General features: G+C 40.1%; 1 protein-coding gene across 4 annotated transcripts in view; it reads right to left on the bottom strand.

The window, feature by feature from the left end:
• STK3 (serine/threonine kinase 3) overlaps positions 1–12,677 on the bottom strand; it is a 271,666-nt gene extending 258,989 nt beyond the window's left edge. For 3 of the 4 annotated variants that reach the window (XM_045896164.3, XM_045896166.3, XM_064588078.1), the window contains exon 1: positions 12,461–12,675. In XM_045896164.3, the coding sequence (XP_045752120.1) occupies positions 12,461–12,486 (26 nt within the window). In that variant the 5' untranslated portion in view covers positions 12,487–12,675. Of the gene's footprint in view, positions 1–12,460 lie in introns of all 4 variants that reach the window. The other variant, XM_064588079.1, reaches the window with a different exon arrangement.
• Between the last annotated feature and the right edge of the window lie 4,145 nt (positions 12,678–16,822).

Genomic DNA, 16,822 nt, shown 5'->3' with positions numbered 1-16,822 from the left:
TACAAATAAACAACTATAAGTGTAATGTTACTGTATTTGCACAGGAATAACTCCAAGTCGCTTTGGTAACAATACCATGAGTCCTCAAAATCTAAGTAACATTCCAAAATGACAGAAATTTTTTTAGCTTGGGAATTCCAGGGGCTTAAGGTAAAATCCTGTTCCTTTTCTGATGCAAAAACTTTGGTTATTTTCATATTAAAACTTAGAAACTCAGGGAAGTTTGGAATAATTTTTTTCCCCTTCACTGCATATAATGTTCCTCCTCTTAAGTCAAAAGATCATTTCAAGATGTACTATGAACCCAGAAGAGAAAAAGACCTCTGGTAAGCAAAAACTGACACAAAGAGCATGTACTTTACTTTCGGAAAGGAATAGCTACTGTCAGGTCAGGTAATTATTTCTAAGATAAGTAGCAGTTTAGAAAAGGACACGTAACGAGAATGACAGAAAACAGTAAAAGACAAGACTAGGTTTAGGGAAAAAACAGCCAATGTATACAGCAACAGAGCTTCAAACACATCAAAAAGCACACTTGACTGTTTCTATGAACAAAAACTATGAACAGTTCAATGAACTGTTTCTATGACTATTTTCATGAACAAAAAAAGCAAGATCATTTGCTTTCCTTATCAGTTTCAGAAGACTGGGTCAAGCGCCTTCATTTTGGAATGATTTCCATCAAAACTGGTTGTATAAAAGTGTTTGTAAAATATTTTTAAAATATGCTTAAAGTGGTTTACTTCATTTATTTGGAAAATGCATTACATGGTATACCAACCATACTTCCAATGATGCTAAATATAAAGTTATAACCATATCAGTATTTTGGTAGGCTCTTTGAAATCGCATGAGTTTTTTGTGAATATTAATTAAAGCTATCTAATCAAATGCTGAGAGTCTATATAAAGGGGGGGAGTGCGGAATCCCATTGTCTTATCATGTGCCTAGTACTTGAATTCTCTTCTATAAGGAAAAAAACAAACAAAAACAAAAATAAAACCTTGGAAGTATACAATGAAAAGCAAACTCATAGAAGGAAAATTCATCCTACTGGGAAAAGAAAATCATCAAAATACTCTCTTCTCAAGGGTTTAATTTGTATATTTTTAATTTCCCCTGTAATTTTATGAGATTCTATTATTTAATTTGACCCTTATTTCTTATAATTCTTAGAAATTACATGAACTATAAATTTTATTCAGAGCAATCATTTCTCTATGATCCAAACCTCTCTCTCTGATACAAACTTCACTGATTACTAAAAATGTTTGAATAGCTGATCATTAGAAAATGGCTACTGGATGCCTTTTAACTGCAAGGTAACAGACTAATTCACTTATCAGCTTATAGGTGCAACCTAATTAGTAATTAATACAGTAAGTAATTATACTAAAACTAATTCTTTCTAAAGTTACATGACATAGCATCAAATGTAAAGTACCAACCACGTCACTGAGACAAATATCTTATGTTTTTTATTAGAAAGTACAATAAAACTTAACAAGAGGGGCTAATATCAAAACCAAAAAGGAATAACATATGGCATTTAAGATCTGGATAGACTTCATTTTGCAATTCATCATACTGTAGTCAGGGCTGGATTTATAAAGCAGCCTCAAGATGCCCTTGAATTTCGTTTGTGCACAGATACACTTTTCTGTATATAAGACAAAGCAGGCTAAAAGGTCTACCTTAAAAAATAAGGCCTGAAATCTAATCTTATCACTAGTGGTGTTTTTTGTCTTGGATTCTTTTATTTTCTGTATCTTTTTTGTTTAAGAAGAAACTAGGTCACCTGAAACATTCAGAGTTGAGAAAGAAGTGACGCTGGATGTTAGGATAACACTGGGTCAAAGGGTAACCAAAATAAGAGAGGGAGAATGTGAAGGTAAAAGTCCACTCCAAATAGTCTCTACCACAGAATTTGTCTATACATGCCCAATTTCTGACTTAAACTTAGAAACATAATAAAGGTATGGTAGAGATATTATCCAGAGGAAGAAGATGTCAGTGCCATCAGATTTTATGACACAGTATCCCATAGCTGGAAAGAATGAGTCAGTTCTCATATCTCTGAAAAAACACTATTTAAAATTAAAGTGGCACTAACCACATTAGCACCCAGGTTAGGGTCCTAAAATACCATTTCTCATAAAAAGAAAGTAGTACTTCTAAGAGAAATGGTTGGTTCCAGAACCAGGACAGGAAATGGACATGATGAGCCCTGAATATCTTATCACAGCAGACAACAAGGAAGCTACAGGTCATGTTGTCCCTGAAGGGACTCCCACTGACCCAAGATGGGGGCCACTTTGAGCTTCAGCAACAGGAACTGCAACAGATTAAAATCGATCAAATATGTTTAAATCCATTAGTTCATAATGGAACTTAAAAAGAAAAAAAAAAAAGAATTGGTCCCCTTTGGAGAAAAATAGGGAACTAATTCATTCTCTTGAAAACAGACAAAGGGGAAGAATCAAGCATTTATCCTGTCTTTCTTTTATAAATTGTACCACTGGGTAATCAGACAAAAGATGAGGGAGGTGACTATAAAAACATTCCAACTAATAAATGGAAACAAAATGGTATATTTGGAATTTCACCATTTTGCAACATCCAAAGAATTAACAGAAATAAGCACTAACCATCAACAGCTGCTAACATCACAAAAAAAGAGAGACAACTATACACTAAGTGACTAATATAGTCTTGCCATACACCACCTGTACCAATGCCTAAGGGATTGAAATTGAGCCTGTCAGTGTCTGGATCCAGTTACCCATTGGCAGAAAATATGGAGGGCAAAAGAACAGTAGAACCGCACCTTGGGTAAGCAATTGGCAAAATCCATGCTGTGGGAAACTACAAACAGCCTGCATTCTTCAACAGGTAAAAGAAAAGAAAAGGGATGGAGAACTAACGTAAAGATCAAAAGGACATTTCTTATAAAAACTATTTTTTAATTGGCAAGACTAACCTAGAGTGTCTAGCAATGCACATTTAGGTTACTTTAAAAGTTGGTATAAGGGTTACTTACGGGGAAAGGCAGCTATGATTGGGATGGAACACAAAGAAGGAAGGGTGGCAGAGTTCTATTTCTTAACCTGACTGCTGATTACAAAGGTGTCTGCCTTAAGGTAATCATTAAGCCATAAGTATGTTTTGTACTGAGGTTTTATTTTGCAATAAAAACATTTTTTAATAGCAAGTTATCAGGACACCTGAACATTGCAAACACCTAACAAAGGCTTAGTATGATTCCCATTCTCTAGACTAATGCAGTGAAAATAAGAGGTTAAAAAAAGAAGTTAGTACCCATCATTTCCTCCTACCTACTTCCTATTCTAAGGGAACCCCCTAATATCACATTTGGGGCCCAACAGATTCACTTTCCTGGGCGTCGGGAAATTCTAAGAAAGAGACTATGAGATACCCAAACCTGTTCCTCTCGCAGTCTTCCTCCAACCCCCAAGTTGCTCAAACACAAAACTGAGGAGCCAGAATTGATTCTTTCTTCCTCAGGTCCCACAGCTAGTCTATCAGCAAGTCCTTCATTTCTAACTGCAAAATATAACTTATATCTGTCCATACTTCTCTCCATCTCCACTGCCTCCATCATCTAACCATGAGCTATTGCCATGACCTCCCAACTTTTCCCCTGCTTTTATTCTTAACCCTCTACAATCTACTCTACACAAAGCAACCCGAATGATCTTCTAAAAACATAAACTGCTTAAAATTCTGCCTAAAACCATTTAATGACAGCCAGTTGCACTTTCACATCCAAATTCCTTTCCATGGCCTGCATCACTGAATCCCTGCCCATCTCTCTGACCTCATCTCCAACCACTTTCTCCCATTTTACAATCCAGCCACAGTGGCCTCATTTCAATTCCTCCCACACACTATGTTCTTTCCCACCTCCAGGCCTTCTCATAGCTTTCCCTCGGCCTGGAATACTCTTTCCAGCTGCTCACAAGGATAACTTCTCAACCCCATGTCACAGCTTTAGTATTACTAAATAGCTTCTCAGAGAAGCTCTGGCCAACTGCCCTATTACACAGGTTCCACCATTTTTCTCTATCAGTATGTGCTACTTCTATCCTTCATAGTTCAAGCTCCAACTAGAGTGTATGTTCTATGAGGTCAAAGATCTCAACTGCTTCATTCAACAATGTACACAGCATTTAGCATTTGAAAGGCAGTTAATTAATAATTACTGAATATATGAATAAATGAGCAAAGGAATGAACTCAAGGCTGACATCCAATTTCTGCCATGTTCAATGATCAGTGAGTAAACAAAGGCAATTTTTATCTTTTTTCTTCCAAATTTTTATTTAAATTCTAGTTAGTTAACATAGTGTAATATTGGTTTCAGGAGTAGAATTTAGTGATTCTTCACTTACATACAACACCAGTACTCACCATAACAAGGGCCCTCCTTAATACCTATCACCCATTTAGCCCATCCCCCACCCACCTCCCTCCACCAACCCTCAGTTTGTTCTCTATCGTTAAGAGTCTCTTATGGGGGCGCCTGGGTGGCTCAGTTGGTTAAGCGACTGCCTTCAGCTCAGGTCATGATCCTGGAGTCCCGGGATCAAGTCCCGCATCGGGCTCCCTCCTCGGCAGGGAGTCTGCTTCTCCCTCTCCCACTCCCCGTTTGTGTTCCCTCTCTCGCTGTGTCTTTCTCTGTCAAATAAATAAATAAAATCTTTAAAAAAAAAAAAAAGAGTCTCTTATGGTTTAGAAAGCCAGTTTTTAGAAAGGAACAGGAGAATGGGGGCGCCTGGGTGGCTCAGTTGTTAAGTGTCTGCCTTCTGCTCAGGTCATGATCCCAGGTTCCTGGGATTGAGCCCCATATCGAGCTCCCTGCTCAGTGGGAAGCCTGCTTCTCCCTCTCCCACTCCCCTTGCTTGTGTTCTCTCTCTCTCGTGGTCTCTCTCTCTGTCAAATAAATAAATAAAATCTTAAAAAAAAAAAAAGAAAGAAAGAAAGAAACAGGAGAATGAGGCAACTCAGCAGACTCAGGAGAGATCATCTGGCTCCAGGGAGAAAGAGTCAAGGAAATTAGTTGCCTATTACCTTTAATTCATGCTTTCCTCAAATATGTAAAAGGTTCACCCAAATTACAAAAATAATTTTAACTTGCATTCCTTTCCAACTATAGGACTCTAGGTCCCATGATTTCAGAAAATCAAAAATCTTAAAAATGGAAAATGATCTGAACACAGAGTAACATTCCATATTTTGAATATAAAAACTACCTCATCCTTGGAATCACATATGCTCAACAATTTCCCCAATTTTCTGAGAGAGAGAGAGAGAGAGAGTGTGTGTGTGTGTGTGTGTGTGTATCTACACCAAGATACTAATATTTGTATCAAGATACCTGGAACTATCTGAAAATGTTACTCTATTTGACCTTTTTACTAAGATGTCTGATACCATATAAAATTTTTTGTTTCGTTTTGTTTAAAGATTTTATTTATTTATTTGAGAGAGAGAGAGATACAAGAGTGCAGAGGTGGGGGGCAGGGAGAGGGAGAAGCAGACTCCCCCTGAGCAGGGAGCCCAATGCGGGGCTCTATCCCAGGACCCCGGAATCATGACCTGTACCAAATGCAGACACTTAACCAACTGAGCCACCCGGGCGCCCCTGATATCATATAAAATTTATAAACTAATTCAGAACCCACATATACTATCACATGTACACCTATATTAATTACCAGCAATATTAACAGTTTTCTGTAATTCTCATTTTGCTACAAAGTCATTTTGTAAGATATGTCCTTTAATATACTTTTAAGAAGTTCAAGGTAATCTGCACCTTAATATTCATGGCATGCAAACAATGAACTTATTTTTAATATTCATACATCCATTTACATATTTGTTACTTTCATTTATTCAATTTTAGACTCTATGTGGGAAAAAAAATTGTAATAAGACATTTCAAATACAGAATCTGTTCCAAGAGCTAAGAATGGAAATTAGAATAATCCTAACATATGAGGCAATTCAAATAAAATCACAACAAAAAAGAGGCCTGGGACAAATAAAAAAGAAAGTTTCTATCAGATAGTATATTTTCTCTTCAGCAGAAAAACCTAGAGACCTTTGGTACTTAGAAGGGGTGGAGCTGGGAGGGAGTCAGAAGTTGAGGCAATCATAATTAAAGCTTTGCACAGGGTCATTCTACACTAGAAGCCACATGAGCCTTTGCCTCATGGCAACCTTTATGTATTCCATATTCTTTTGTGAACTCTGTCAGACATCATAGATCATCATTTTCCATTTTCCCATACTTCAATCCTATATACTGACCTATATACTGTCCTGATACTGTCAAAATACTGCAGTTTTTAAATAATAGCTTCCTTTCTCCCCTTCACCTCTATCCTATTGTATGTGTAGGTAGTTACACTTACACCCGTCTGGATACCTCTGGCAATGCCATCATCGAGCTTTTAAATATCAGGATACAGTTTGAAACGAAGTCAGTTTCTTGACTGTCACTACTACATATGCCAACAATGTCTTTACAAACTGCAGATCACAACCCGTTAGTAGGTCATGAAAATAATTTGGTGGATCACGACCAGCAGTTTTTCAGTGAAATAGAACATAACTGAAAATAGAAAAATACCAAAAACATCCCACAGAGTCCATTGTGTGAAACTTCTGTTTTAGTTTTGTATGTATTTGGGTCTGCCCTGGGTTTCACCATCAATATTTTATTTCAATTTTTTTGAGAGCCACTAATATATGATGGCCTGAAGTGATGGTACCTTTAGTTCAACACAGACTTCTCTGAAACCAGAAAAATTAAATTCAAAGCACTTTTCCCCCCTTATAATCCAAACAAGAAATACTCAATTTAAACCTTTTACTATTAAAGTTTTATTGAGACACACTTCTGGAATGAGCATTTAGATTACTTCAGAAAAACACATTTCAACCTGTGTTTAATACATATTTACCTTTTTCTTTACATTTCTAACAAATTCTTTAGTACTAATACATGCTATATCTCAGTCCGTTAAAGAACAAAAGAAAGGGGCGCCTGGGTGGCTCAGTTGGTTGGGTGTCTGTCTTTGGCTTGGGTCATGGTCCCAGGGTCCTGGGATCAAGATCCACATGGGGCTCCCTGCTCAGCTGGGAGCCTGCTTCTCCCTCTGCCCCTCCTCCCTGCTTGTGCTCTCTCTTCCTCTCTAATAAATAAAATCTTAAAAAAAGAACAAAAGATAAATTAATCTTTGCCTCGGATTGACTAAAGAGTGAATTTTTCTCCTGTCTTAATGTGCAACACAAGTTTGTTCACCCAGACCTGCTCCAGATGTTACTGTCAACCTCCCTGTCTTTAGGAAGAGACAATTGAGCAGGCCCATCTCAAGGGCCTAAATCAATTCTAAAGGAGTTGGTCCACCCCCAATTAACAGAGAAAAGCCAAAAGGAGAACAGATATGCTTTAGGGACCAAGTCATTAATGCAAAAAGATGCTCCTCCTATTTGCTTGATTCTTTTCTTGCCCTTTGAAATACTCAGAACCCCCTCCCCTAGCCTGCCTCTAAAGTTGGGAGCTTCCCCCAGGGCCTCCTACTACCTGAGGTTGCTGCCTTTGTTTCGTAACATTCTTCAGGTCATCTTCTCAAAGAAAACTCTAGCTCCCCACTTGTGAATCTCTCCAATAATAAGCACAGAAGAATTCTGATTCCAAGGACACATGAATTAGTAATATAGACATAAAATGAAGCCCACACCTCTTTTCATTGCAATGTCTTCATGATTTTCGTCATACCCTACTATCTACTTACCTAGTTTGTTGCTTTGTCCCACACAACTCAATTCCAAGAATTGTTTATCTGCAATCCCAATTTCTGGTCTAAGGTCAGGGCTACTGATACTACAGGTTGATATGGGCTTTTCATGCTAGGAATCTGGAAATACCTTCTACTTTACCCATCTATATCCCTGTCCTTTTACTTTTGCTTTTTCATTCCCTAATAATCTATCTTCTGACTGATACTCCATTCACTCATAGCAACACTTTCCCTTAGGAAACAATTGTTTTCTCACCTTCACTTCTCATTTGTGTGAATGCACTTTGTAACCCTAACATTTTAACTTGAATCTTCAACTTTACTTCCCCCAACTACCTTTTCACACATAAAAAAAGAGAAAAAAAAAATGCAAAGAATCCAACCATGGCTTAAATCAAAGAACTTTCCTTATCTGTCTCAAGAGTAAATTTCAGGAGCTTACTCCCTTCTTATTATCCTACCAGTGTTTCCACTGTTCCACACCAACTTTTCCTCCAAGTATACCTTAATGAATTTTAAATTTTAAATAACTATTAATCCTATAATCTAACTGAGGAACAAGGCCTGTCTGGTAAAGTCTATCTCTCCGGCAATGATATTCTGTCCTCTCTTTAACAAATATTATCTATATAACTATCTATCTTCAAGCAACCGGAATTTTCATGCTACCCACCACCCATCACAGAGACCCACCTTCCTTTTTATGAATGTTCTACTCGGTGAAGATCTCATGTTTTGATCATTTCCTCTTCTATCTCTTAAAACTTACCTGTTGTGTGGTCATTTTTCTTTCATCTAGCAGTTCCCCTACAAAGAAATCTGAGAAACTCAACTTACCGAAACGCTAATAATTAAGAACCATTTAATGGACTTCCATTCCCAGAGGGACCTCATTTTCATAAGGACTTATGAAGACCTCTGTGACAGACCTATTCAGGAAGCCTGGGGAATCTAGAAGCTATTCTGATACCTCAAGTCAGTGACTATAGGTGAGCACATCTATTGCCCATATTTAACACAGCCTTGTTGGTGAGACCAACTCAGTGATGTGAGGTAAGAACGGCCTCCCAGATCCTCCCGTCATGATTTTCAGATCTAGCTGCTCAGTGGAATCTCCAACTCCCAGAGGAAAAGAATGGCCCCAAAGAGCAAAGGTGGGCACTGACACCCAAGCCTAACATCAGATTTATATGAACAACATGATAAAAATACAAAGACACATAGGGTATGGGAATAACAAATACCCAATTCAGGATAGTGACAATCCTTTGGGGAATAGGGAGGGAATACAACTGAGAAGAGATATACTTAGGAAAATTCAACTGTATTCGCAATATTTTATTTCTTAAGCTGGGTAACGTGATACATAAATACTTATTAAATTAGCCCCCATTATCTCTGGAATATCTAAAATTTTGTAGTTGAAAAAAGAACAATATGAAGATGGCATATACTCAAATGGACATCATACTAGGAATACGGAGAAATACCTTAGGTTAAAAAGCACTCAAATAAGTTACTTTATGAAGCAAGCCTTGAAGAAAGAATAAAACATAGATTACTAGCAAAAAAAGAACACAAACTTCTCTAAAGGAAAAGTGTGAACAAAAGCAAAGGTGGAAGTACCCATGGCCTACAACCTAAATAAAAAACAAAAGGGAAACTTCAGGAAGACAGATTCATGAGAAGAGTAACAAAAGCCTGGGATTAAATCTAAGACCAAGTGATAGGGGTCTTGGGTACTAAGTAGACTACAGTGCCCCAACCCCCCCAAAAAAATTTTTTTTAAAGAAATAGCATGGTGGAAGTGATGTTTTAACAAAACAAAACAGAAGCCATTTTCGAGATGAACGAAAGCAAACACCGTCCTAGGGATCATTAGGAGGTTCTGTAGAGCAGCAAAAGGGGAAAAGAAGGAGGTAAGGCACTGAGAACCAGGTCCTAGTGCACTGCCTCTACTCCAAACAGAGCCTTTCTGCTGCTAAAAACTTTTTTAAAACCACTGCACTCAAGTACCTACTTGGAAGGCACTGCTGTAAATCAAGTATGAGGGTCATAAAACCCAGGAATGGGGTAATTGCATCAAAAATGAAAAAGGGAAAAGAAAGTGAATCCAGACTCTTTGATGGAGAATTCAATAGCACTTAGTGACAAACTAGATGGAATAATGAAAGAGTGGATCTGCATGAAAAAATCAAATATACCAACTGAACAGCAGCTGCTGGTCATACAGACTTGAACATCAGCAACATAAATGTGACCATGTAAAAATGTCTGAGCCCTAAGGAAGTGCTACTCAAGGCAGAAAAGCAAAGCGACATTCTTATAGGGAATAGGAAAAGAACAAGCAGGATTGTACATAGAAATGTACATATTGTACAAAGAAATGACCACCACATATGGAAGCCTAAGAAAGTGAGTTTTTAAAAAGAGGTATCACTGTGTACAGTGTTGAGAGGGTGCGCAGCCTTTGCAGCCAATCAGACTCGGGGTTCTGGCATCTCCTCCACTTGACCAAATTATTTAACCTCTCTGAGTTTCATTTAATATGCAAAGAATAAACTAACAACATTTAACATCACTGAACACATTATGGAGCCCTGTGCTAAGTGCTTTACACATGACCTATTTTGATCCTCACAACACACTTTACAGATGAAGAAATTAAATTTAGAGCTAGCATAGTAAGGTGCAGAGCCAGGATTCCTGTTTCTTAGGACAATAAAATACAGGAATGTATGTATAAAGTTCCTGGCAAACAAAATGACCTCAAAAATGGCATCTATACCAATATGGAGAACACAAAACTCACTGTCAGTAATCCCTGTCAAAGACTTCCGTGTGGCAAACTCTTTTAGTGTCCTCAGCTACAAAACAGGATTAATACCTGTGATCCAACCTACTTAATAGGGTTGCTATGATAATATTATGAAAATGAAAATGCTATGAAAAAATTTTACGTGATATTCGAATATATGGGCTTAATGTCACATATCTTGCTTTTCAGAAATGCCTTCCTGGATCAACATAAGTCTTTCTGAAGAGAATTACAAATAAGCCCGTTGGATGTGCAAGCATCACTTTGAAAAGTATAAATGACATGGAATGGTTATATATACCACCCACAACTCCCTCTGAGCCCTCTAGGTTTTCTAGAGTCCCTGCAAGGACAGGGGGTCTCTTACACCTATAAAAAAAAAACTCTGATAACTTAGAGTTAATGAACAGTGAGAGCTTCTACTTGAATTTGGAGTTGTTCAGGTTGGCCTTAGCGCATTATCTCAGAGGTGCCCCCTTGCAGTCCTTCCAAAACAGAAAAGGAAAAAAAGCTTCCAATTTTTGGGGTGCCCAGTCAATACTAGGAATTCAACACAAAATACCAGATAAAAATCTATCAAGGGCTCTGTCTGATAGCAGGTCTCTTTTGGAAAGCCCTCCACAACTCCCCCTTTTTTCACCTGAACAGATGGTTTCCAGGCCTCAAGGTTCGCATGTCTAGTCACACAATTCAGAACAGCCTACAAAGTTCCTACCTTTTTAATTATTCCATGTTCCTGAATCTATCAACTGTCATCTACAGATCTCTAAGTATCAGAACGCGAGAACTCCTTAATCTTCACAACAGCACTCTCTGGGAGAAAGATTAGTACCTTATTTTATAAATTAAAAATGAAAGAGTGAGATTAAACGCGTTAAACACCACCAGTTAACTGATGTTGATTCATTCTTGGGGAATAGGAAAAGAACAAGCAGGAAAAGAAAGTGAATCCAGACTTTTTGATGGAGAATTCAATAGCACTTAGTGACAAACTAGATGGAATAATGAAAGAGTGGATGTGCATGAAAAAATCAAATATACCAACTGAACTTACATCTATGGGGAGCCTTGATTTAGCTTGACCATTTCAAATACTACTTTGAAAGTATCTACTGTGTACTCTTACTCTTCCAATATATTAAAGATTAAATATAAACTAACAGCAAATACCAAAGCATCACTATTTTTATATGCTAGAAGAAAAACAGAAAACTATATGGGGGAGGGGGTTCTAATTTAAGATTCCTACTGTCTTGCATCCATAAATATTTCTGAACTTGAGGGGGGTAAGGGGAGGAACACCTGTCAGTGCAGTATATCTACAAGTTTTACACACTGTGTAGCTATTAATATTGAATTCCTTAAACTGTTAATAAATAACCCGCCTTCTCAAATAAAAGGCAGTATTATGAAAAACATTTGACAAGAACGCCTACATGGCTGTAAGCAGCCTAATTAATTTCCCAGTTTTGCATCTCCGGGCTTCGTGAACTTGCCAGGAGGGAAAAGTCTGCCCGGCCCAGGAGTCCGGCCGCGGGGAGCCCGGCGCTGCCCGGCGACTTTCCACGCCACCAGGCCCGCCTCGCGGGAGAGGCGAGGCTCGGCCTCCCCGCGGGCCCCCTCGGCCTGTGGACAGACGCGGCCCGGCACTCGGACCTGCCTCCCGACGCCCAGCGCGCCCGGCCCGGGCCCGGCAGTGGCGGAGGGGGTCGCGGTCGCGGAGGGGGTCGCGGTCCCGCCCGGCCTAGCCGCCCCCGCCCGCGGCCGCCGGCGCCGCCTCCCTCCTTCCCCCGGCTCCCAGCGTTCATTACCTCTTGGGCGCTGGCGGCTGCTCCATGGCTGCCGGGGACAGAAGGAGGGACGTGGTGGGCGGTGAAGGCCGGAGGGAGGACAGGAGCCGGGGCACCGGCCGGCCGAGCCCCGGGAACCACAGGGGGAAACTCCAGGAACTCGGACCAACTTTCCCGTAACTCCGCGGCGGATCCCCCTCCCTCTCGGGAGTGCGGCTCCTCCCGGCCCGCCCCGCCCCTCGGCCGCCGGCCGCCGGCCGCCGTCCTGGGAGTGGGCGGAGCCAGCCGCGGCACCGGCTTGGTAGGCGGAGCCAGGTCCTGGTTGGGTGGGCGGAGTCGGGGGCGGAGGGAAGCGCCGGCCACAGCGCCGGGAGTGGAAAAAAGGCGCGGAGACTGGAAGAGCTAGAGGCTAAGGCCCAGTCAGGACCCAGAGCCTGTCTGTTCTGGCCAGGGGGCACTTTCCTTTGAGCCGGCCAAGAGCTGCCGCCCCACATTTGCCTCCATTGTATTGCCTCAATCCCATTTGACTCATTTCTCTGGATTTCCCAAACATCCCAAGCATCTTGTGCAGCCTTTTGAAGTGTTACTAACTGCCCACGCTTCCCTCTAGTTGTTTATAATTATTGGCTGCTTTACCCCCCGCCATTTGACATTTGTAGCTACAGCACTAGGGATACTACCGGAAATTCTTGTTTGATGTTGGTTGTGGACAAGCTCCTCACTACATTTCACTGTAATTACGCCTAATTACAAAGAAAATAATTACCGCAGTGAGATCTCTCCGTGCACCAATTTCAGTGCGCTGTGGTCTTGCCACCTGTTCCCTTGGGTAACCTGTAAAACCTATCCCAAATTATGGTGCGTAGAAAAGTACTCAAGAGAAGTTTGTTTTCTTCCTTTTTTTTTTTTTTTAAGATTTTATTTATTTATTTGAGAGAGAGAGACAGAGCACAAGCAGGGGGAGCGGCAGGCAGAGAGAGAAGCAGGCTCCCGGCTGAGCGAGGAGCCCGATGCGGGACTCGATCCAAGCACCCTGGGATCATGACCTGAGCCAAAGGTGGACACAATAGACTGAGCCACCCAGGCGTCCCTGTTTTCTTCCTTCTTGTCACCCTCTCTCCTCCACCGGTTCCCAAGGCCCTTACCTCATTGTAATTTGATTCCTTCCTGCGTCTTTTTTGTATACCATTTAACCTGAAATTCCATATATAAATATCTTTCTTATGACCATATACAGGTGCTATGTAATGAGTTTGCTTGCTTTCATTAGAAATTTTCAAGATGTAGAGTCAGAGAGTTTTCTTGAAGATTAGAACAGTCTATGAATAGAATGTTAAATAAAGGAACTTTGTGAACATTAACCCAAATCAGACTTGCCTATTAACAGTTTTCCTCTTTTTTGCATTATTTTTAGTTTCAATATGTAATAAACTTACATGATTTATTTTCAAAACACTATATTCCCCCCTAAATTTAGTTATGTTAAATTTAAGAGCATTCATTGGTGAAACCTGAAGTTAAATTCTGCAAACAAGAGAGAGTATTACAAAATTTTATACTCATTTTCATGTATTAAAGATCCACAGTCTAACAGTTCAGAAGTAACAAGACAACAAAAAACTAAATCATTAAAACGTAAAAGCTAGGAAAAACCTTTGAAATTATTTCATTCTATCCTTCACTCTCATCCTCGTTTCCATGCCCTAGTCTCATCTTCTCATATTTCATCAGAAAAATCTTTCAGAGAACAGCATTTCATCTTCTCTTCTTAAAAATTTGTCATACTTTAAAATGGTCTCCGAGCGGTACCTGCATATCTCAGTCGTTAAGCGTCTCCCTTCCGCTGGGGTGGTGGTGTGGGGGTCCTGGGATCCAGCCCCACATCGGGCTCCCTGCTTGGGCGGGGGGAGGGGGGGAGGGGCTTCTTCTCCCACTCCCGCTGCTTGTGTTCCCTCTCTCACTGTGTCTCTCTCTGTCAAATAAATAAATAAAATCTTTAAATAAATAAATAAAATGGTCTCTGAATTATGTTACCAATCTTAATCTCCAGAAAGCCTTTCCAAGTCAAACCAGAAGTACCACCCCCCCACGCACACACACACACACACACTATCTCTGACATTTAAGTTGTGAAAGAGATGCCTCTCTTCTATGTACCCATAACACACTGTGCTGGCTTTTCTATGATGCTTATTGCACTGAATTGAAGTTCTGGTCATCCTAACCATGAGTCTACTGAGATTTAGACCTTGTCTTTACCCTCTCTATCCTTTTTAAAACAAGTAGCTTGGATATAGTAAGGTTGGATAGCTTCCTTGGCCCCCCAGATTCACTCTCCATTCTTTCCCATCTGCCCTGTGCCCTAGGGTCTGACCTGTATGGCTGATATCGTTGGGCTCTCAGCTCTCTGGCTTACAATTGGGTCTGATGATAGCGAGACCCAGCAAGAGATCATCTGAGAGAGAAAGGAGTATAAGGCTATTTATTCTCCCCGTTACCTTCCTGTGAGGTCACCTGGGGCCCAGCTCTCCTTTCTTCCCCTCATCCCTTTGGGCCTACGGGTAGTGATTGCTCTGCTATTCCCTGGCTTCCTCCTCTATCCCCTATGTTCCCCTAGACCTCAACCCTCCTCAAATGATCCTAATTTGAGTTTCCTATTAGAATCCTGACTGAGATACCCATAAAGAAGTTTTGTGGAAGGAAGAGGAATAATATCAGAAAATAAATCTCTGAGGCCTTCCCTCAGTTTGCAAAGGAAGAGGGCTAGCAATTGTACATTATCTCACTAAACCCTGAAAACTACCAGGTGAGGTAGCATATCCATGTTATCGGTGAAGAAACTGAAGTTCAAAGGGGTAAAGAGAGCTCCCCCAGGCCAAACAGAATATCTACATTCTAACCCAGGCCTTTCTAACTCCAAAGCCAAGCCTCATCCCACTGTAAGTCAGTCAACAAATGTTTACTGAGTTCTTATGTGTATCAGACACTGTTCTAGGTGCTGGGAATTCCTCAGTGATAAAAACAAATAGACCACAGTTCCTGTCCTCATGAGGTTTATATTCTGGTTGGGGAAACAATAAAATAAGTAAGTACCTAATTAATAAGATTAGGTACTGAAAACTGGTAAGGAAGAAAAGTAAAATGGGGAAAAGGGAAATAATGTGGAGGAGAAGGGATGAAATTTAGATAGGGTGGTGGGGGAAGGCATCAGCAAGAGGGTGACCGAAGAAGTCAGGGGAGCACCATGTAGATGGCGAAGGTCAGAGAAACGTGAGGCCAAGGGAAGAGTAAGTGGTAAGGCCTGGAGGCAAGTGTGCCTGGTGTGTTATATTACTAAATAAAAGGAATTGTTTTTCTCCTGAATTACTTAGAAAACAAAACAAAACAAAAAATGCCTCAAGTCTCTATTTTAATTTGTCTGTGGAAAGCCAATCTGAAGATTCCAGGAAGGAAAGCATAGAAATTATCATTCAACCTACAAATAAAAGGCAGAAGCCTTTATGAACAATTGAAAGCTGTAGGAAAATTTGAGATGTAGATAAGGGTCACTCAGCTTCACTTAATTATGAAAGTAGCATCATCTGTTTCTGCGTCCAACCATTCCAATTGAAATGGAGATTAAGGGCACACTTTAATTAAAGAGCTCACCAGAATTCTCAGCTAGGTGTTCTAATAGAAATGTAAGAGAAATCTGCAATCTGAGACCCAGTTCCTGGGAATAACAAAACTGCATTTGTGTCACCCAATACATACACCACGATGTTTTATGAATAGAAAAATATTAACATAAAGATTTTTTCCTTGTTATACTTGTTGCTACTTTTTATTGAAACTGCATTTATGTTACTCTTTATCATTTTTATGTGTATTTGAAAAATAATACTAATTAACAACTGTTAATCTTTTCTACTATTACTGGAAAGAGTTTGGGGCAGAGAGAAAGCTTTGATCAAATATATTACATTATGTAAAGTTTTATTTGCGGGGAAACTTGGAAATATTTCCTTTCCAGAGGCAACTTAACAAAACACTTTCCCTTGATAATGTTTCTCTTTTCTAACCTAATTTTATAGCGAGCTGGAACTAGCATCTTGCAGTTGAATTCAACCACTATCCTCTTTTATCATAGCAATCTTGAATAAGTTTATTTCACTTATTTGTTTCTCTGACCAAACCATAAGCCTCTTGGGAGTAAGGATAGTATCTTATTTGCATACGTCATCTCAAAAGTCTGGCATATCAGTTTTAAAACAAGAAGCCGAGAGGTAGGGGTGCCTGGGTGGCTCAGTCATTAAGCATCTGCCTTTGGCTCAGGTCATGGTCCCGGGGTCCTGGGATCGAGTCCCACATCGGGCTCCCTGCTCAGCAGGAAGCCTGCTTCTC

This window comes from Mirounga angustirostris, unplaced genomic scaffold (assembly GCF_029215605.1).
Source record: "Mirounga angustirostris isolate CCGP_5_RB_7025 unplaced genomic scaffold, mMirAng1.0.hap1 SCAF_4, whole genome shotgun sequence".
Classification (NCBI taxonomy): domain Eukaryota; kingdom Metazoa; phylum Chordata; class Mammalia; order Carnivora; family Phocidae; genus Mirounga; species Mirounga angustirostris.
This window is presented reverse-complemented; position numbering and strand designations above follow the sequence as displayed.